The sequence below is a fragment of the Drosophila melanogaster genome, chromosome X, assembly GCF_000001215.4.
Source record: "Drosophila melanogaster chromosome X".
NCBI lineage: Eukaryota > Metazoa > Arthropoda > Insecta > Diptera > Drosophilidae > Drosophila > Drosophila melanogaster.
In genome coordinates, this window is record NC_004354.4 from 8464706 (window position 1) to 8485007 (window position 20302).

At 43.0% G+C, this 20302-nt stretch overlaps 7 protein-coding genes and 1 long non-coding RNA gene across 12 annotated transcripts; 6 read left to right on the plus strand and 2 right to left on the minus strand.

Moving 5' to 3' along the window:
- Window positions 1–984: 984 nt before the first annotated feature.
- CG33223 (uncharacterized protein) lies at window positions 985–19180 on the minus strand. 2 transcript variants are annotated; one of them, NM_206655.2, is made up of 2 exons: window positions 18881–19180; window positions 985–1798 (listed from the first exon to the last, which is right to left on the minus strand). In NM_206655.2, exon 2 carries the CDS (start codon window positions 1605–1607, stop codon window positions 1053–1055), a length of 555 nt encoding a protein of 184 aa, NP_996378.1. In that variant the 5' UTR covers window positions 1608–1798; window positions 18881–19180; the 3' UTR covers window positions 985–1052. The 2 variants fall into 2 exon arrangements, with proteins under 2 accessions (NP_996378.1, NP_001285021.1); NM_001298092.1 differs by lacking the exon at window positions 18881–19180 and having other exon boundaries at window positions 985–1673.
- On the minus strand, window positions 2738–4307 carry CG12116 (uncharacterized protein). The gene has a single exon (NM_132253.2). It carries the CDS (start codon window positions 4047–4049, stop codon window positions 3228–3230), a length of 822 nt encoding a protein of 273 aa, NP_572481.1. The 5' UTR covers window positions 4050–4307; the 3' UTR covers window positions 2738–3227.
- On the plus strand, window positions 6183–8382 carry Cp7Fa (Chorion protein a at 7F). 2 transcript variants are annotated; one of them, NM_001382069.1, is made up of 4 exons: window positions 6183–6271; window positions 6678–7016; window positions 7559–7650; window positions 7720–8382. In NM_001382069.1, exons 1-4 carry the CDS (start codon window positions 6215–6217, stop codon window positions 8261–8263), a joined length of 1032 nt encoding a protein of 343 aa, NP_001368953.1. In that variant the 5' UTR covers window positions 6183–6214; the 3' UTR covers window positions 8264–8382. The 2 variants fall into 2 exon arrangements, with proteins under 2 accessions (NP_001368953.1, NP_001033837.1); NM_001038748.1 differs by having other exon boundaries at window positions 6678–6866.
- Cp7Fb (Chorion protein b at 7F) lies at window positions 9132–11366 on the plus strand. Of its 2 annotated transcripts, NM_001201634.2 has the most exons (3): window positions 9132–9496; window positions 9639–9699; window positions 11018–11366. In NM_001201634.2, exons 1-3 carry the CDS (start codon window positions 9169–9171, stop codon window positions 11046–11048), a joined length of 420 nt encoding a protein of 139 aa, NP_001188563.1. In that variant the 5' UTR covers window positions 9132–9168; the 3' UTR covers window positions 11049–11366. The 2 variants fall into 2 exon arrangements, with proteins under 2 accessions (NP_001188563.1, NP_572484.1); NM_132256.3 differs by having other exon boundaries at window positions 9639–11366.
- Cp7Fc (Chorion protein c at 7F) lies at window positions 12412–13615 on the plus strand. The gene is made up of 2 exons (NM_132257.2): window positions 12412–12490; window positions 12563–13615. Exons 1-2 carry the CDS (start codon window positions 12422–12424, stop codon window positions 13457–13459), a joined length of 966 nt encoding a protein of 321 aa, NP_572485.1. The 5' UTR covers window positions 12412–12421; the 3' UTR covers window positions 13460–13615.
- Cp36 (Chorion protein 36) lies at window positions 14614–15818 on the plus strand. The gene is made up of 2 exons (NM_078532.2): window positions 14614–14699; window positions 14789–15818. The coding sequence occupies exons 1-2, from the start codon at window positions 14652–14654 to the stop codon at window positions 15593–15595; spliced, it is 855 nt and encodes a 284-aa protein (NP_511087.1). The 5' UTR covers window positions 14614–14651; the 3' UTR covers window positions 15596–15818.
- On the plus strand, window positions 17132–18606 carry Cp38 (Chorion protein 38). Of its 2 annotated transcripts, none has more exons than NM_001169232.1 (2): window positions 17132–17253; window positions 17480–18606. In NM_001169232.1, exons 1-2 carry the CDS (start codon window positions 17209–17211, stop codon window positions 18353–18355), a joined length of 921 nt encoding a protein of 306 aa, NP_001162703.1. In that variant the 5' UTR covers window positions 17132–17208; the 3' UTR covers window positions 18356–18606. The 2 variants fall into 2 exon arrangements, with proteins under 2 accessions (NP_001162703.1, NP_511088.1); NM_078533.2 differs by having other exon boundaries at window positions 17480–18469.
- A 308-nt stretch (window positions 19181–19488) lies between the features above and the next one.
- On the plus strand, window positions 19489–19875 carry lncRNA:CR43834 (long non-coding RNA:CR43834). Its single transcript, NR_073639.1, has 2 exons — window positions 19489–19574; window positions 19719–19875. It is a non-coding gene; the product is annotated as a long non-coding RNA:CR43834 (long non-coding RNA).
- Window positions 19876–20302: the final 427 nt, after the last annotated feature.

The following is a 20302-nucleotide window of genomic DNA, read 5'->3' on the forward strand; positions in this document are numbered from 1 at the left end:
TTTCTCTCACGGTTTAAGCTTCACTCGATGCGAAAGGTTATCGCCGGCTCTTGCTTAACGATTTAATTTAATTAATTGCCTATGTTTTATTAACCGCTACTATATAATACTACACTATATATCAAAACTTATGGTCCTTTTGGAAAGAACCCAACTAATATATTATATATATAATGTGTGATCGAATGTCAATGTCAAGGTCAGCATCTTAAAGAGTTAACTCGAGTAATCTTCTCTCGAAAGCTCTGCAACTTTGTTATAAAGTTCAAGCTCGCAAATTGTCATTAAATTTATATTGATTTTTCTTACAAAATTTGAATTAGCATTTGCGCTCAGTGTAGCGGCGGCCACCACCTCCGCCACAAGAGGGAGTGAGATGGGCGGTCGAAAATGGCGTCTGTTGGCCATTGGAGCCCGGAATGTGGGACCAGCGGAGATGGAGATCCGGGGAAGCCGAGAAAACTGGACCGATCAAAGTGAAACAGCCCGATTAACCGGGTGCGTCTGCTTTTCATCAGCCACGGCCATTCCAATTAGTGGGTACATACATATGTATACATATAGATGGTATATCTACAATATATAGCATGTAGTAGTATATGTTACCTGGCACACGGGGTCTCCAAGTGAATCGATTTGTTTACCCTCCCCCCTACTCTCCTCTTCCATATAAATCTACGCATCCAGTTGCGTCCTGGATTTATGGAACAACTGCTTGTTAATGTTTTCCCTGATTTTCGTTTGCCGCACTACTGTTTACAATTATTTTGAGTTAATTTTTTTTCCCCTTTTTTTTGGCATTTTCAGAAGCATTTCGATCGCAGCAGATCGTACCATGCAGTCTATAATTAATAAATTTAAAAAATTGTTATGGCATTGGCCATCGTTAATTATTTGTTTGAGTGTAAACAATTGGAAATGAAATGCAAACGGATAAAATCGACTAAAGATTTATTATTTATGCTTGTATCGTAAATTTAGATTGAGGACTGAAACGAGGACTAAATCTTTTTAATTTAAAATAATTTACAACAGTCTACTACACATTGTCGTTATTCTTGGCCTTCTTCTTGAGATCCAGAGAATCCATGAGATCCAATGGAGCAATCCAGCTCCGGTTCCGTCTGGCCTTTGAGCGATAAATCATCGGTTTGAATTGAGGACAAATCGTGTCCAGTCATGTCCTGGGCCTCCAGTGCATCATCATCGTCACCTGCGTTGAAGTTTTGTTGACTTTCGTCGTCCGGTGGATTGACTATGCCACCAGGATATTCTTCGCGTTGCTGGTAGCCGCCGATCAGTGTAAACATAACTTCACTATCGTCTATCCTGCCATAGCCGAACTTGCTTAACTTGCTGCTCTGATTGGCCGTCAGGACGACCGGCTTCCAGGTGAGATCCAGGGTGGACTTATTGGGCCCCAAATCCTCCAGTACGCTCTGATTGGATAGCACGCGACCCTTGTACGACAGCCGACTGAAGCCCATGGGCACGGACATGGCTTGCCCGATCCGTGCCTTCAGGCTGGCCACCGTTCCTAAGCGATCCACCTCGTAGACGGTCTTCTTGCCGTCGCGCGTCTGAACCAAAGCCTGCACCTTCCGCATCCTGATGCCCGAATTTATATATATATATATATATATATATAGATAATTTTAGATTTTATACACAAGCTCTGTGTCTCTAGGTGTAGTCTGCTTTATTCGGATAGAAGTTTGCTTCTGGAACCCCTTGTGTAAAACTGTCGTTGTCATGCGAATGGAGTTCGAGTAAAATTTCATCGCATCCTTAAGTGACCCTATATGGATTACCAAATTTCATTAAGTAAATCAAGTAAAGCTATCAGAATGTTGTATAAAAATATTGCAAGCTATTTCAATTTAATAAAAATTTATGGCTTGAAGATGAGCAGTACGACTTTCACTGCTATCAGCTTAATGAAGACAGGACGTACAGAGTTTGCCGTAAAGGCTTGCATATATATATATATACATATATATCAAAACCTATGGTCCTTATGAAAGTAACCCAGCTAATATATTATGTATATAATATGTGTTAGAAAGTCAATGTCAAGGTCAGCATCTTAAAGAGTTAACTCGAGTAATCTTCTCTCGAAAGCTCTGCAACTTTGTTATAAAGTTCAAGCTCTCAATTTGTCATTAAATTTAATTTGTATGTTTATTCCCCGCATCCAAGGGAAAAACTATAAAATCCAACTGATTACAGAATCTTTGCAACATTGTAGGGAAGCTCCATTTATAATTCCTGATTGCTTTTTACAATATTTCATTTGTAATTTGATTAGGAAAGCTTTAGCAACATTTTGAGCAACTTATGGCTTTTTAAATTACTTTTCTATAAGGAATACCCAAAAGTATGCCTTGAATATAAAACAGTTGATTCATTGAAAGTAAACTGAAAAAAAAAAAAATTGAAAACCATAAATACATTTAATCAGAATGAGGCGAACTAAGCCATTTATAACTGTATAGATTAAAGATTTGTCAAAACCTCATTAGTTATTAACTACAAATTCAGTAGCCAAATTTTCACATATAATTTTGAAAACCCGGATCAAGAATCAGTCTATTGGGAATTTTGAAAATTTTCGACCCGGCAACACCACACATACAAAATTCTATACATTTGAACACGTGTGGGTTTTCTTATCACTGAGACTATTCAATCTGTCTCATTTTCTGTTTTGAGCTAACAAATATATATATATATATATGTATATTCTGTATATTTGTTTAATCTGTTGTGCATTGCTGACTCATAAACTCACGCCTGCACATACAAATTTACCAATAGTAACTAATTACTAAGTATATTCTGCAGTACTCTTTTTTTGAACATCAGTTTTAAATATATTATAGGTAAAATATAAGGAGTGTGCTTCGGTGATTCCTGTCTATTCTAATTAAAAATAGACTCAATTTCAAATTCAGTTGAAAGTAGCAAATCAACAATATATGTTAATATTGTGAATGGCAAACCTATAGAAATCTAAAATTCTACCCACCCACCCAAAATAAAAATATAATTTTTCGTTCGTTTTCCTGTTCGTGTGCTTGATTTTCGTGCACTTGCAGGTCTGAAATCTGGGACATTGGCCAGATTTTATTAATTTCCAAGGCGATCAAGTCATGTACAGCATTTAAATCGTCAACCAAGATTAGAACCGAGTCCATCGGGGACGCAGCCCACCGCCACGGTGCTACTCATAAAACGAAGGTGTCGTAATAGTCGACATCGTGACCGGAGACAAAGGATATCTCCTCCAGAATGTTGATCAGCTTGAGTGTGGCCTGGCAGGGCTTGATTCTCGGCAGCTGGAGCAACTGCTTCGTGGCTATCAGATCAGCGGGAGTGATCCGATTGCCGTTCACATCGCACTGTCCCTCGTGGGTGTCCATCAGACCGGGCGAGAAGCTGAGCACATGGACACCGAAACGATACTCCTCGGCGGCCATGGCGCGGAAGTACATATCCCTGGCCCGTTTGCACGAGCAAAGCAGACCAGCATGGACCAATGGACGTACCATCAGCGATGAGGTCACATTCACCGCCAGCTTCTCCACTCGCTCCAAGTGCTTCGATTGCAGCCACGTCTGATTGAGCGCCACCGGAGCATAGAGCTGCTGCTGGACATAGGCCTTCCAATCGTCGTCGCTCTGGGGTTCCAGGAGCATATGCGTGGCCGCCTTTCCCTCGTTGTGAAGGATTATGGAACGCTCGAAGCGTTGATTGTCCTTATCCGCCATGAAATTATCCATCAATGCCTGTTCCATTAGCTGCACACCATTCGAGTGATCTTTGTCCAACTTTCCGATTGTCACCTTAACGTTCTCCGTCTTCAGTTCGCTCCGGAGATGATTCTCCAGCTCCCGAAGCTGCTCCTGATCCTCATCCAAGATCAAAGCAAGGGATCCAGTGGCCAGGCGACGGCAGAACTCCAGCGCCAGGGATTGACCCAAAGGATTTGAGCTGCCGCTCAACACCAAAAAGGTGCGTCTATTTAAATCCATTCTCTTTGCTGCCATTATTTTGATTTAAAGGATTTCGGGTACTTGAGGATTTCGGGAACTGAAGAATCTTCCACTTGTTTTCACTTGAAGCTGTACGACTGTACTGATGCCTTATTTCCTCCGGGCTTTGCCAACTGGACTCTGTTTTCGACTGATAAGCTTTATTCCGATTTCGATTGGCCAACTATATGTGCATATATATGTATTGTATATATATTTATGCTCGACTGAGCAACTCAGGTTCCGATTCCGTATGGAGAAGCGCTCTGGACTGGTGGGGATGTCAGCTTGGGGCTTTTATACAACCCAATCGACTGATAAGCCGGGGTTCAGGCGTCTGGTCTTGTTGCCGTGCCATTAACCATTTGTAATGTTTGGGATTTTGGCACCGTAATCCGGACCCATGGCGCATCATTTAACCTCTGGAATCTGATGGAGTGGTGCGCCAATATTACGCATCGGGGGCCTGGTCCTGGTAAATAGACATAGTTTAGATAATGTCCTAACAAACAAATTGCTCTATATGCTTTAACATAGATTATACTTTTCATTTCATTTTATACTTTCATATTAGAATAAGCTAATTTTTTCAAGCCCCTTTTGGCTTTGCCACTGTTTCCCATGAGCCAAAAACCTGATCGATTGTCATCTTGAAGTTCATCGAGTTCCTTTGATATGGCGCTAAGTCAAGGTTGTCTTTTTAGTGCAAGAGATTAACCAAAGAATTTTGTAAACAAATCAGTTGGCAACAATTAATAGTGTAGCACAGATGGGGACAATATTATGTGGAAAGTAGAATAGTACATTTTATAGTTTTGTCTAAGCAAAGTCCCTTCTTTTTTTTGCAAAACAAATTAAATAAATTTCCATTCATATAGTTTTTTCCCATTAAAACTGCTTTCCTATTTTAAGTATATATGTTTATTTTCCGAATCACATAACAGGTTATCGCATTCAGTCGTTGAACTTTCGTAGACGAATAAAATGCAAATGGTTTTTGCAATTACATAATACATATAATATATGCCTGTGAATTACATGGGTAGTGTAACACGTGTGAATTTAATGAACTCTCTCGTTACTAAACATCCGTTAAATCGCATGTTTAAAGATAACGTAAGGTACATATATATTAATGTGTCATATAGGGGTTTTTTTTTTTTTGCCTAGAAATGTGATTTTTCCATATTTCTATAGACATTATCGATCGGAAGGGAAGTGCTTTAAAATCTATATTCAAGATCTATCGATAGACGGCAGTGTTTCCAGAATTTGCTGTTTTGACTATATTTTCGCCAATAACAAGCTCGAATTAGGTTAATGGCCTTATTATATTCCGGTGGAGTCTGCTGCCGATTCCCGGATTCTCGTTTCGAGATGACGCTGACCCATTTAGAAATCGGGAACGGAACGCAGTTCTAATCGTAGTATAACCAAATAAGCTCACATTTGATGGAGGGAATAGCTATGCAAAATAGAGTATACAGATTATCTAAGTCGCACTACTTCCCTTTTCTTATAATATATAATTACATATTAATATATTCATATATTGCAACATAACTGCAAATCCAAGATCAAAAATAAACCTCTATGCACCTATGAATGCCAAAATCTTGATAACTTTGCTGTTTTGCTTGTTGGATAATGACCAGTCTTGAATGGCTGGAACATCTTGGTTGGTGTACCCCTACTTCATTGTTAGCCACTCACATGGTATCGTCCAAAGTTCTTGGAATTCACCAGTGGACAGTGGCAGTGGGTAATAGCATCACATCTGTCTGTTTATGTTGATTTAGGGGTATTATCAAAAGTGCGCGGGGCTTTCAAGCCGAAGCACGTAGCATCGCAGCTTTAGTGGGCAGGCGTGGACCTAATGGAAAGCATATTTGGAACACAGGCTATACCTGAACCTGACCCTGTCCTCCGTTCAATGTCGTTCAGCGGGAAAGTGACCCCTAGAAGATTTCATTTAGCTGGAAGAAAGAGTGAAAATTTCATTCACCTCGATCAAAATCGAGAGCAGCCCAGCTGCGGAAAACTAATGCATGAGCACAGCTTTCGGCGATCTGCGGTTTTCGGGTTTATCACGGTTATATAAGCCGTGTGGACCGCTCCCACAGTCAGTCCAAACTTTTGACGAGCCAAGAACACAGTGATCCGATAAGAACCTTTACAACATGCTAGCCTGCAAGCTTCTTCTCGCGTTGGTCATGGGAATGCACTGCATTCAATTGGTAAGAAACTTAAAAATCGATTAGTGTCCATCGAAGTGGGAGTGCATTAGAAAGAAAGTGAATTTGTTAAAAAAAAAACAAGGATAAGCTTTCGAACGAACTGATCAACACTGCTTAGTGTGCAGTGATTACAAAAGCTTAAGAGTGCTTCCTAGAAAGATTTTTAACACTGTTTACTGGGTGGTTAAAGGATAAAGGGATACAAGAAGTTTCCGTGAATTAAGAATAGTTAATATAAAAGGATTGAACAGATGAAAGGATGCTGCTGGTCAATGAACACTGTGTGAAATTGCAATTGGAGATAGGGATGATACCCCATGTGTTACTTGGATCTAACAAATATATTAAAGAACTGAACCGACAAAGAACAAGGATTATTAATAACTAACCTTAACTACCCCTACAGTTGATGGCGGCCTGCGTGTGCTCCGAAAAGGGAACGGACTACTGCCAAAGCTGTCAGGGATCCACGGTCATCCGGCCGAAGCCCCGATACTACGAGCCCAGTGACGTTAACCTGCCGCCGATCGGAGACAACTGCTGGTGCAGCAAGCAGCTGATCGAACCCGCCCAACTGCCCAAGACCTGCGGAAAAGTACGTGAGCTGTTCCAATACATGAACGCCTTCAACAACCTCTTGGGCCGTCGGATGCTCGAGGGCGCCATCGAAGCCAAGACGCTGGCGGCACAGCGTCTGGCCGAACGGCTGCAGCGTCTGGAGCGGATCGACTGCTTCAAGAGGGGCGCCTCCGGCCATCGCTATCAGCTATAATCATCCATGACTAATCCACATGCACATCCATAACCATAACCAGTGACCAGTGACCCTATCCACCAGACTAAACATATGCAATACACGAAAGAGTTGGAAAATATCATGTACAATTTTCAATTGTACAATATATTTCAGATGTAGTTACTATATTTTATATGCTACTCCACGTTTATAGCTAAACAATATGTGTTACCTATCATAAGCATTAGCATTAGTTTCGACACCTATAATCAGCAACCAGTGGCAGTGGCATTCATCCAACGTCATCCCCCCCCAGCTGCAGTTACGATTTCCGCATCGTGCATCATTATCACCGTACCAATTTTGCGTCACCATGATCAGAACATAGCATCGTCATCCAAATATATGCATAACGCCCTCATATATCGCCGCGTACGTGCTCCTAAAAATCAAGAGCTATGCGAAGCTCCATGCGATAGAACCCATTTAGATACACCATCCACCGATTATCCGAACCGAAACTGAACTCTCGATTTGATCAATTCACACAGACCACGCCATGCAAGCCCACCTGTTCGTGCCAGCAGATCAGCTCCGACAGCAGCTACGCCTCCTCTTCCAGCTCAGGATCCGTGTACGGAAAGTGAGTATAGAAGGAAAATCCTAACCGCGTGCGATATTATAGAATCTAATCACAACCGATCTTCTCCAGAATCGACTATGCCGCAGAGAAGATAGTGGACAACAGTCCAGCTGCGGATCCCATCAGCGTGAGTCTGGCCGCCCAGGCTGGAAAGGCCATCAATGTGCCGGAGGCCAAGTTGGCCTACGGATTTGCCCAGAAGCCCGTCGATGGTGAGAAAAAGGTGGTGTTCTCCAACGTGCCCGAGGAGAATCTCTTCAAGCTGAAGAGCGACGTGATCACGCTGAAGAAGCGCACCTATGCGACCAAGCAGGAGGATGAGGAGGAGTACGCCGAGGAGGAGCAGGAGCAGGAACAGTCCTCCGATGATGAGGAGGCACCGCAACTCACCTACAAACAGCTGGGCTACATCACCGAGCAATACAAGAACCCCAAGTTCAGGAAGATCAGCAGTTCCAGCTCCAGTTATGCGTACAAGGACTACAAGGATTCCAGCGAGAGCGGCTACGGTAAAGTGGCCGGCAAGGTGTCCGTGGACTGTGGCTTCAAGCCCGGCCGGATCACCTCGTACCGGAAGTCAAAACGAGAGGAGTCCGACGACGGTTACTACTGAATCAAACCCATCCCCCCATCCAATCCAATTCCAATCCTTACGTTTGTAAATATGTATATACGCCAAGGAGAGAATGGATGTTTGTCTAAGTTAGTCTTAAAAAATATACATACGTTTTTAAAAAAAATGCACAGCAATTGGCTTTCTTCTAAAAATACTTTATTACTTTTAACTTGGTTAACTATTTCATGGCACTGTTTAATAGTTTTAAATGTGGCTTAGAAAATTATATGAGGCCAATGAAAATAGAATGCAAGAATTTTACTTTGCATTTAAATCTATAAATAAACCATTAAGTGTACTTTAAATGTATTAAATGTATCATTAAGTGTTTTAAATATTCCCACGACATATTATTTGACTTATTTGTTTATGAATTGCATTATTACAGTTGAGCATATCTAATAGAGATTTTACACTGTTTAATAGTTTGTAATACAGTGTGTTTATTTTTGAATGAATGCCATGTAATGCGATATGTTGCACAAGAAAATAATTGATTATATATAAACAAACATTTGTATAAGCTGGCATAATTCAAAATGTTTTTCACAATACGTTTAAAACTAAAATGTTTACTTTCCGTTCGCATTGGCTAGGTTCCACTGTGGACAATTCTGCGTTTGGCGTTTGGATCTCAAGCCATCGAGACACTCGACACTGAAGAAAGCGGCGAACGTCGGGAACATGACTTTTGACGGAAAACATGACCCGCGAACTATTTGAAAAGGTCAGCGAAAACAAAAACAAACAGAGTGGCCAAGCCGGCGTCTCTGGGGAAGAAGACCTTGCCCAAAGTCAAGACCATTGGGGTCCGCGTGCTGGCCGAGATGATATAAAGAATGTGACAATACATTCTGCGGCTAGTAGCCAGCAAGGCAGACAACCGAGAAGATCTAACCGAGATGCGATACTCCATGGCAATGATCCCGATTCTGGGCCTGCTGCTCGTAGCACTGATCCACGCCGCTCCCGTTGAGGTCGTCTACACGGGCGAAAGTTGCGCCTGTCCCACCCAACTGGGTTACCAGCTAAATGTGCCCAATACCCCAAAGCCAAAGAAGTATGTCGGTGGCGAGTACGGCTATCGGGTGGAGAAGCCCGTCCAGACGAAAGCCAAGATTACCTACAGCTTTGACTTCACTGTGGAGCAGCCGAGGACACCGGCGCCGCCCAAGAACAATCCCGCCAAGCTGTATGCCAAGGTGGACCGGATCACAGTCAACAAAGCGGGTAAGTGCAAACAAAACAACCAATGATTTCATGAAAAACTTCTCTTAAGCGGACAGTTCTCTCTCTTGGGCGGACATTTCTCTATATACATGTTTCTCCATGTTTTCCTCTAACAACTTTATCTATGATTTATATTATACAGATTGCCAGGCCAAGAACAAGTCAACATGCGGCTGCTCGAGTTGCTCCGGCCAAAAACCCAGGTACGTAGCTTCACCGGTCAGGTCGCCGAATGCCATTCGTCGTCGCCGGGATGTTCGCCAGCCAGGTTCACTGCTCCGCCGTCGGCTAATGCGCCAACAAAAGATCCAGGAGCGTCCGCCACGCTTTGTGAAGCTCTATCACAAGGATTTGACTCCTGCGCAGGAGAAGCATCAGCTTAAACTTTTTGGCCTCTTTCCCGTGGAATCACCAGAGTCAGTGGCTGCCGCACCCAAAACCAAGAGAAAGACGAAGAAAACCCAGCCGAGCTGGATGGGATTGGGAAGGCGTTTGAAAAAGCGAGATATTAAGGGAGAGTTTGATCTGCTCGAACAAGAACGATCCCAGATAGATCTGACTGCGCCGGAAATAATCCAGTTTATGCCCGAGACTCTGAATCCGGACTTTAGGCCCGGTCAGTGTCACGTGGGCTGTGGAGCGATGACAGCATCGGCACCACCACCAGAAGAGCCAATGCCCAAGGAGGAGCAAGTGCCTCAAACGACGCAGCCTGTGCAAACGGAACCGCCAGAGCAGCTCAACTCGATTCCCGCCAAGAGGGCCGCCTATGGTTACTATCCCCTGCAGATTCCCTCGCCATTGGGCCGTCGGGAGGACTACAAGTTCGTGGATGATTCGCAGCTTAGGAGCCTGTTGTCCACCACTTCTGTGCCGGATCCGCAGGAGTATAGCTCCACGCCGTTACAGTTTGCCGGTGATTTGGAATCGGTTACAAGAAGATCCTATGGTGTACCACTAACGAGTCTCGGCGGTGGCTATCCCGTGGAGCATGTCTCCGACTCCCAACTGGACAGCATTATCTCCGGGATAGTGTACAATCATCCTGCCTACGATCATTACTCCACCGAGGGCAGTCTGGTCGATCCGGAGCCAATTCAAAAGCAACAGACGACGGATTTTCTCAAGAAACTCATCGATGGCCGGCTGGGCGGCTGGGGTTTCGATCAGGGATCGGAAACCGAGCACAGTTTACACAATGATTACTCCACACAACCCGCGAAGACCTATGGCTATAATAGCCAAACCCAAAATGGCTACAGTATAGACACCTATAATGCGCCACCCATTACGGATTACCTGAGGGCCTGGTTCTAGTGCCCAATCTAACCAACATAAAATACATAGTGTTTAGAACTTAGTTTAAACGAAAAAAAAAAAAAAACAGAGAAAATCATAGACGAAAAGTAAACAAAAAGAAAAACAAAAGACAAAAAAAAAACAGAATATAATAAATTGAAAATACATTGTGGTGTTTCTTTCTTTATTCACCCAACGTCTTCGTCTTTCTTCTCTTTGCAGCTACGGCGAAGACGCGGGCTACGGCTACTGAAGAGAGATCTTACATATAAACCAACAATATCAAAACCGAAACCCAAACCAAAACTCCAAACCGAATGCAACCCAACCCAACCCAACCCATCGATCTGCTGAGCTCGGCTTAAAATCCAGCCGAAAGTAGGCCAGTGGAGCACTCCGCTTTCGGGTCTCCATTCGCTTGTATATATGTACATATATATATATATATATGTATCTACGTGTACTATAGAAGTTATGAATCCAACCTCCGATTTCTGTTTACGTTTTCCGCTTTTGTCGGCACTTCAAGAAGTTGCCCCAATTAACTGGTTAATAAAGTGTTTGCCTGATTAAAATGTGCTCGATTCGATGATTTGGGGTTCCATTGGGTGCACCTTTGGCATAGAAAGAGCTAGCTATATGATACCCCTAAAAGTATGCCCACCGAAATGAACAGCTCTTAATCCTAAGCATTTCAAATATTATAATAGCCTAATGGCATATTACTTTGATAAATAATTAAGGGTTTTAGCATTTATTTACCTAACACAATTCTTCTGTTTTTTAGTCTTAGTCGTTAGTCTTAGTAAGCTCACTTATCATTAAAGAGCCAGTATATATAATATATATGATTTATTTGCATACGATCACGATCTGTTAATGGCCAAATATTTATTGTTCTACATAAACAAATGGTGGTGGTGGTTCATCATTCAGCGACAAAATTCTTGCGATTGCATACTATTGAAAAGCCAAAAGATACTCGCAACCGAAAGCCACAAAAAACTCACTGAACTTCGTGACCATAAGAGCAAAACATTTCTAGAAGAATACTCAAGATTCATAGGTACTAAGTAATAATAAATAATGTATAGTATGCAAAATGCAATAACTGGTTATTAATCTATCGTTTCAGACTAGAATTTTATAAAATATGTCAGGCAGACTTACTCACTTATCCTTTGATTAAAGAAGTAGGGTGTTTAGTAACATAGTTTATTGTGCGATTTTTGTAGAATCGAATGCGATGTAATCCCAAGACCTTGTAATTCTCGGCATGTCAACAATGTTTTACAGCATCCAATTAATGGCACATACACCCATTAAAAAACCAACTAAAGTATCGTTAAATTATTGCAAGCGAACCCATTGACTAGTGCCAAAGAATTCGAATGACCCTGGCTTGGTGTTTCTCACAGTTTTTTTTTTTTTTTTTTTTTGTTTTTTTTCTTCTCTCTGACGCATCAAGATCGCTGGAGATTCGTGGATGAGACATTTAGTGAATAGTGAATATGGCATATCTGGTTATAGATCACGTCCCGGCACGCCATTTTATTTTTTAACCGAATCGAGCTACTTTTGTGGGTATTTAAATGGATTCCATGGGAGCCGGGGCCCTCAGTCGAAATGGCAGCCGACGGCAGTTGGCCTATACTACTCTTGTTGGTCTCAACACAGGCCATTATTCACGCTGAGGTGGGTTCATTATATACACTCCGTTTATACAATAAATAAATAATGCTTGTATATTCTTCATTATTCGTTCAGAATCTAAGTGAATCCACGCCCGGCCCCGATGAGGAATACAATGTGAGCACAACTCCGGGTGCGCCGCTGGAAGAGACCACCAATCGCTTGGCTGCTCGCGTTGAGCCATACGATAAGGGTGATCGGGAGCAGTACGATGTGATCGATGTGGCCACAGCTACCGGTACGGTGATGGGCAAGCCCAGAAGTGGACAGACCACGAGAATCTACACCACCGGCGAAGTGGACGAAAGCTTTTGGCTAAAGCATCTGGGCGATGACTTCAAACATGCCATCCATCTGCAGGTGGGCGGCACCAACGAAGAGTACAATCGCCTGATTAACCGGACCCAGAACGGTGTCCACGAGGAGGTGCATCACGAGTATTTACCGGGGGCCGAACGACCTGGCAGCGCAGTCCAGCCTCCATCTCCTCTACCTGCGCCACACCAATCGCGTCCAGCTTATCGTCAGGGTTTCGACAATCGAGCCATGGCCATGAAACAGCAGTATCTCATCCATCAGCAGACCCAGCAATCGCATCCTGCCCAGCAACGCTATAACTATGCCCAACAGCATGCACAACACTATGCACCACAACCACAACTGCAACCGCAACCACAACCACAACCACAATACCCACAGCACACACCGCACAGAAACACGTATGCAATGCCTCAGAATTATGGGCAGCAGAACTACAAGCCGCAGAGTTATATTATCAACTCTAGCGAAGATCAGCTGCACGCCGAGCAATCGAATCCCTCGCCAATGAAATCAGCTGGAGAGGATCGACAACATCACGAGGAGGAGTTTGACTCCTTTGGCGGTCAGCTCAACTTCAAATCACCCTTCAATGACTACGGCAGTCGACCAGCACGAGATCTCACCTACCTTCTTTATAAGCGGGGTCTCTAGAAGCTAAATCCATGTCCACGTCAAACCAAAGACTTGCGGTCTCCAGACCATTGAGTTCTATAAATGGGACTGAGCCACACCATACACCACACACCACACATACACACACGCCAACACATTACACACAACACGAACTACACAAACACTGAGATTAAGGAAATTATTAAAAAAAATAATAAAATTAATACAAAAAAAATATATATATATACAAAAATTTGTTGTGTTTGAATTGAATTAAGAGCTTATCAAGAAAAAAATTTCAGTGACTCATAATACACTACTCTACAAGTTTAAATTGAATCAACAATTTAACTTTCATTGCTCAGGTTTTTAGTAACAATGTTTATATAAGTTTAGGTATAACAAATGATTTAAATATAAGATACTGTATTTCACATTGAGACGAAACAATCCACCGAAAATCATAAAATATAAGAATGTTGCATTTTATTTTTAAAAATAAAGATGCCTTTTAAGAGGAATAACTTAAATGTCTTTAATACCTTTGAATTTAATTATATGGCTAATAAACACAAACTTAAAGCTTAAAACTGCATCGAATTGAATGCGGTTATAAATGTACTTATATATCTAATATAATCTGCTAATATGGTTTACATGGTATATCTTTCTCGGAAATTTTTACAAAAATTATCTATTCATATATCTCGAGCGTAAGATATTTATCAGTTTATAGATAACATCTTTAAATTTGGGTGATTAAAAAAAAACATTGCTGCAGGGCATGTTTATGTACACATTTCAGTATAAGTCCCAAGTTAAAATGCAATGTAAAAACATATAAAGGATATTAACTTCAAACCCAAAGGATTGCAGAGAGATTGCAGCACAGCTGTAATCATCGCAACAAGGCAACCAAAACGAGACTCTCGTAGCGTTGGCATCATATTCGATCTTTGGAAGAGCTATGATTCAAGCCAAGGGAAACAACTGCCAAAAAATAGAAGATTGCGACGAGCGGAAAGCAGAGTGGTGCACCACGGTGCATAGGTGCATAGGAGGTTGGTTGTCTAGAGATCTGGGCACGATGGCGAGACAAAGATGCGGCGCAAAATCGGAAATGGAGATGGATCACGTAGCCGGCCATGGCGGGCAGCGATTATAGGCGCTATAAAGAGCCGGAGTCATCGCCAGACAGCGAGCAGTAGACGATCCACACGTAAACGGCAACATGCAACTCGGTCTCTGGTTTGGCATTTTGGCCATCGCCGCCACGCCGGTTAGTAGCTTTTATCCATGGCATTCGCATTGGGCATCCCGCTAATCTCGCAAACTCTCTCTCTCTCTCTCTTACCTCCTCCTCATTAGCTGGTGAGCGCTAACTATGGTCCCGCTGGCGGACACGGACACGGACATGGACATGGACAGTACCTGTCCGGTCCCAATGCCGGACTCGAGGAGTACGTGAATGTGGCGTCTGGTGGCAACCAGCAGGCTGCCAATCAGATCGCCTCACAGGCCGAGATCCAGCCCACGCCGGAGGAGGCCCGTCGTTTGGGTCGCGTCCAGGCCCAACTTCAGGCCCTCAATGCCGATCCCAACTACCAGAAGCTGAAGAACTCCGAGGATATTGCCGAATCTCTGGCCGAGACCAATCTGGCCAGCAATATCCGTCAGGGCAAGATCAAGGTGGTGTCGCCACAGTTCGTTGACCAGCATCTGTTCCGCTCCCTGTTGGTGCCATCGGGCCACAACAATCACCAGGTGATCGCCACCCAGCCCCTGCCACCAATCATTGTCCACCAGCCTGGTGCACCACCAGCCCATGTGAACAGCGGCCCACCGACTGTGGTGCGCGGCAATCCGGTGATCTACAAGATCAAGCCCTCGGTCATCTACCAACAGGAGGTGATCAACAAGGTGCCCACTCCGCTGAGCCTCAACCCCGTCTACGTGAAGGTCTACAAGCCCGGCAAGAAGATCGAGGCTCCACTGGCCCCGGTGGTTGCACCCGTCTACAGCCAGCCCAGGGAGTACAGCCAGCCCCAGGGTTATGGTAGTGCCGGAGCTGCTTCCTCCGCCGCCGGTGCCGCCTCCTCTGCCGATGGCAATGCCTACGGCAACGAGGCTCCACTGTACAACAGCCCCGCGCCCTATGGCCAGCCCAACTACTAAGGTGCTCATCCTGGGCATGGGTTGCTCCTCAGCTGCGACAGCTGGTTTAATTTAAATTTTTGTTTTTTTTTTTCTTTGCCGAACTACTGAGCGCAAATAAATGAAAAAAAAATACTTGAAACGTAAACGTTTTGTCATCAATTATTTTCGACCGGAAGGGGCTACCTGAGTGGCAATGAAGCACACAGATTAAGCACATATTTATGAATATATAAATATATACGAATGCATGAGAGAACAAAAAATTATATCTAGTTTTCTTCAAAAATAAATAATAAAGGGGAAAATGGTATAAAGTATGAACATAAAATTATGAACGAGTATAAATAAGTTTGTAATTGAAATCTCTACGGTCATACAAGTATTTTAACTATTCTATAAATATGCATAAACATGGTACGCATTTTATGAGATACAATTCGAAAGATATTGGATAGCATTATCATGCATGAAATTATTTCACACTCTTGTGATGGTAGCTATCTTATTCCAGTTATCGTTTAATTGCAAAGAATGGGATCAAAAGGTCATCTTTATCAACATATTGTTGATTCCGGAATGAATAATAAATAATAACATAACTATGAATTAATGGAGCAACTATAATTTTACGGCCTCTTTTCTTTTAAACAAAGAATATAGCACTTTTAATGCATTAAATACGTATTTAAACCTTTTCTTTTGAAACGCCAAATTCATATTAGAGTTTCATAAGATTGTTTTAAAACATAACAACATAATAATTGAAGAATTGGAAATCTTTTTAGGTGTTTGTAAGCCTTTGAATTCCTAATTGGAATAGCTAAAGATCCATATTTCATCTTCAAATCTCTTTGCAACTAGAGATTTATTTTATCTGGCAATTATTAAGTATACATTTTTATATGGTACTTTAAACTGATGGTTTAATCAGTTACATGGATTTTCTAAATTAAAAATGGTCATGTGAAGATAGCCACTCTTCTAACAATCTAATCACATTTATAGTAAGAAATACAATACAATACAATACAATACAATACAATACAATACAATACAATAGAAAGACAATCGAATCTGCGCAATCCGTGTGAAATTCAAGGACTACAGCTGGGTGGCTAATCATTTCCCCCTATCCACTTACACCTCGGATTACCTCTTATTCCGACTCCCGGAGTCTTGTGTCTGCCAATGCGGAACTATTTTCGCTATCTGAACAGACGTTCGGACCTCGATATGCGGCAAAGATTCACAGCCCGGCTGTTGATTCCGATTCGGTGGCAATGTGTTCGTTGTTATTGTAAAACGGGCAATGGCAACTGGGCAGTGGGCAGTGGGGTTTTCGGGTTGTGGCTTCTACGTAAGTGGAAGAGACGCCGTGATATGCGCTGGCAGCGATGCGTGCGATCTATCAACATTTGGCCATGTTTCGTTCGCATCGCGTGGGCCCGGAGCGGAACAGCCGGCACCGGAGTTGGCATCAATCCAAATGTCACGTACCCGGAGCCGGAGACGCGTCCGGAGCATATTTAAAGTAGTCGGCCACCAATGGAGGGCAGCAGAAGACAGCAGACAGTCCAAGCGGGAGCACACCAGAAGCCGAAGAGCAACTGGAACTGCAACTGGGAGACAAGATGACGAGATCGACCTACATTTGGGCGCTGGCCGCCTGCCTGATCGTAAGTGTTCAAGCTCGAAATCTTAGGATTAATCCCAAGAAAACCAAGTCTATCAATTCTGACTGCTTTCGTTTGTGCCATGTAAATCGTACATGAAAAGCAAATTGACTTTCCTTTAAATTACTTGAAACGGAATCAAGCTATCTATCGATGCTAGACTTATTTTAAGTATATGTATATGTCGATCCAATTCTAATCCACCCCCCCCCCCTCAATTTACTTTTAGGCCTGTGCAAGCGCCAACTACGGCAGTTCCCAGGGCTATGGACCCGAGTCCGGAAGCGGTGCCTCCGATGGCGGTGCTGATGCCGCTTCAGCGGCCGCAGCAGCTGCCGGCGGTGCCGGTGGAGCTGGTGGCGAGTACGGTGGTGCTAACGCCGGTGCTGGTGCTCTCGAATCCGGAGCCGATGCCGCCGGTGTGGCACAGGCTGGCCAGAGCAGCTACGGATCCGACCAGAACATTCCGTACAAGCCGGTGAACACCAAGGGTAACACCCTGACCTCATCGATCACCTACCCGCAGAACAAGGGCGAGATCCTCATCCATCGTCCCGCTCCCATCATTGTCAAGCGTCCGCCCACCAAGGTGCTGGTGAACCATCCACCATTGGTGGTTAAGCCCGCTCCCGTGGTGCTCCACAAGCCCCCAGCAATCGTTCTCCGCAAGGTCTACGTCAAGCACCACCCACGTCGCGTCAAGGTTGAGCCCGTGTTCGTCAATGTGGTCAAGCCCCCAGCAGAGAAGTACTTTGTCAACGAGAACAAGCAGGGCTACGGACAGGGCTCGCAGTCCCACGGACACGGCCATGGACACGGTGGCCATGGACACGGACACAGCGGACACGGACACGGTGGACACGGTGCTGGACCCCATGGTCCTGGACCCCATGACGGTGGCCGTGCTCTGCCCGCCTACGCTTCGGGAGCTGATTCCGCTGCCGCCAGCGCTGGCTATCAGCTGCTCCAGAGCGGCAACCAGGGTCTGTCCGCTCTTGCCAACATCGCCGGCGAGCGTGAGGGTCCCTATGGTCCCGCTCCAAGCCATCAGCACTATAGCGCCGGTCCAGCCGGACATGGCGGCTATGCTGCTCCCGCCTATTAGGTAACAGATGCGGAGGAGTTACGGATTGGATGACTGCTGCGGCTCCGGAATCAACTGAAGCGGCTGGTTTAGTCATTCGCTTATCCGGCTGATTAGTTACTATGTTTTTTTTACAAAAAAAAAAAAAAAAAACAGCCTGATCGACCAACGCCCATGCCTACGCCCACGCCCACTCATGCACACCCCAATACCACCCACTCACCCATTCAACGGCCCAGGAGGGGCGTGGCACTCAGGTTTCTTTGCAAAACAAATAAAAAATTTGAACAAAAAAAAAAAAACAATTATACCCAAGCTGAATGTTGTTTTCGATGAAGGGTGAAATCTAGATGCTAGTTATATTTAAATTAAACTATCATTAGATATATACTCTAATTGATAGTTATTGATAGTCTTGCGACTCATTTTAAACTTGATACACTTATAGCATAGACAGTGAGTAATATCATTGATATTATTATATAATTATTGTTACACAAAGTGCATATGATGAGAATCGATTTAATGATGGGAGAACTGACTTACCCGCAACTTTATTCGCAGCAACAAGTGTCGCATATAATAAATACAATAAATCCGAAACGCAGGCTGTCATTACACACATCGTTTGGTTGTCCTTCCCCATTGTTGTGCGTTATGCCAATGGCATCCCACGCAATTGTTCAATAACAAACGGGCGGCAAAATCGGCTATAATGATAGGTAAGGCAAAGAAGAGCTCGGCTGATGACAGGTGGAATCGCAATTTAGGTCGCCCAGTGCCGCCCATTTGGCAGTTTGAAAATTCAGCATAAAAATGCGATACCTTTGCACAGAGATTTCAGTCTGTAAGCAGAAATAAATTGAGAGCATTAATAAAATAACCAACTAAACAGAATTATTAAAGCGAGCCAAAACAAATCGGTTTCAAGTTCAAATATTTTTTTTTGCGAACACTTTTCGGTGATAAAAAAAAAAAAAACAAAACCAAATAACCAACAACAGAGGCGAAATGAGTCACTTATGCTTCCTTGTAATGGGTTTGTGTTTCGCAATAATCGCCTACTGTTCTGGACAAGTTAGTATTGTTTTAACAATGACTGATATGTTAACCATAGAATAACAACAAATAATACCTATAACAAATTTTGTCCAGGGTATCACAGAAAGTCCTTATAACCGAAATTGTTACAGAGACATATATTGCTTATTGGCCGATTCAAATTAAACAAACCATACAGGTACGTTGGTGAATTGAAATATTAAACTTATGTACAAAGATTTCTGTGATACCATCGTATTATTAGCTTCCAAGTTCTTTAGTACTTTAGCATATTTTGTAATTTTTGTTTAAGATACTTATTTTCATAATTTATTCCAACTAGCCCTTATCTAAACGGACAACGGAAACCAGTATGGAGGCGTTGCACTCCTTAACTCAACTTATCTTCAGCATTCTGGATGGTTTTAACATGGGTTAGTTTTAGCAGGATAATGTTGACAGCTCAAAACATTTTCAATGTACTACATACTAAAGTAATCGTGATTGATTGAACTAATGAACCTTATAAATTTTCTAATATCTAATTTTCTTAGTTGTAAATACTTTTTGTTGTTTTTTTTTTCTTAGTTAGTATGCACTAATTTGATGTAATATGCTACAATATAAACCCATGCATTAAAAAACTATCTGCTTATCAAAAATAACAGCGTTTTCTAAAACTAACATAGACAAACAAATTATGACACAAATAAAGACAGTACATACAATAATAACAAACTTTTACAATGAAACTAAAGGATTACATCAGAGTTCTTTATCGTTTCGAAGATCAGCGTCGATGTGATGTGACGAGGTGAATCAAAGTAATCCAAGCCAATCCACACCTTTTGTTTGCTATCTGAAATCGCGCCGAAACACGAGAATACCACGTAATTGCAGCACCTGCAAAAGTCTTTTGTACATTTT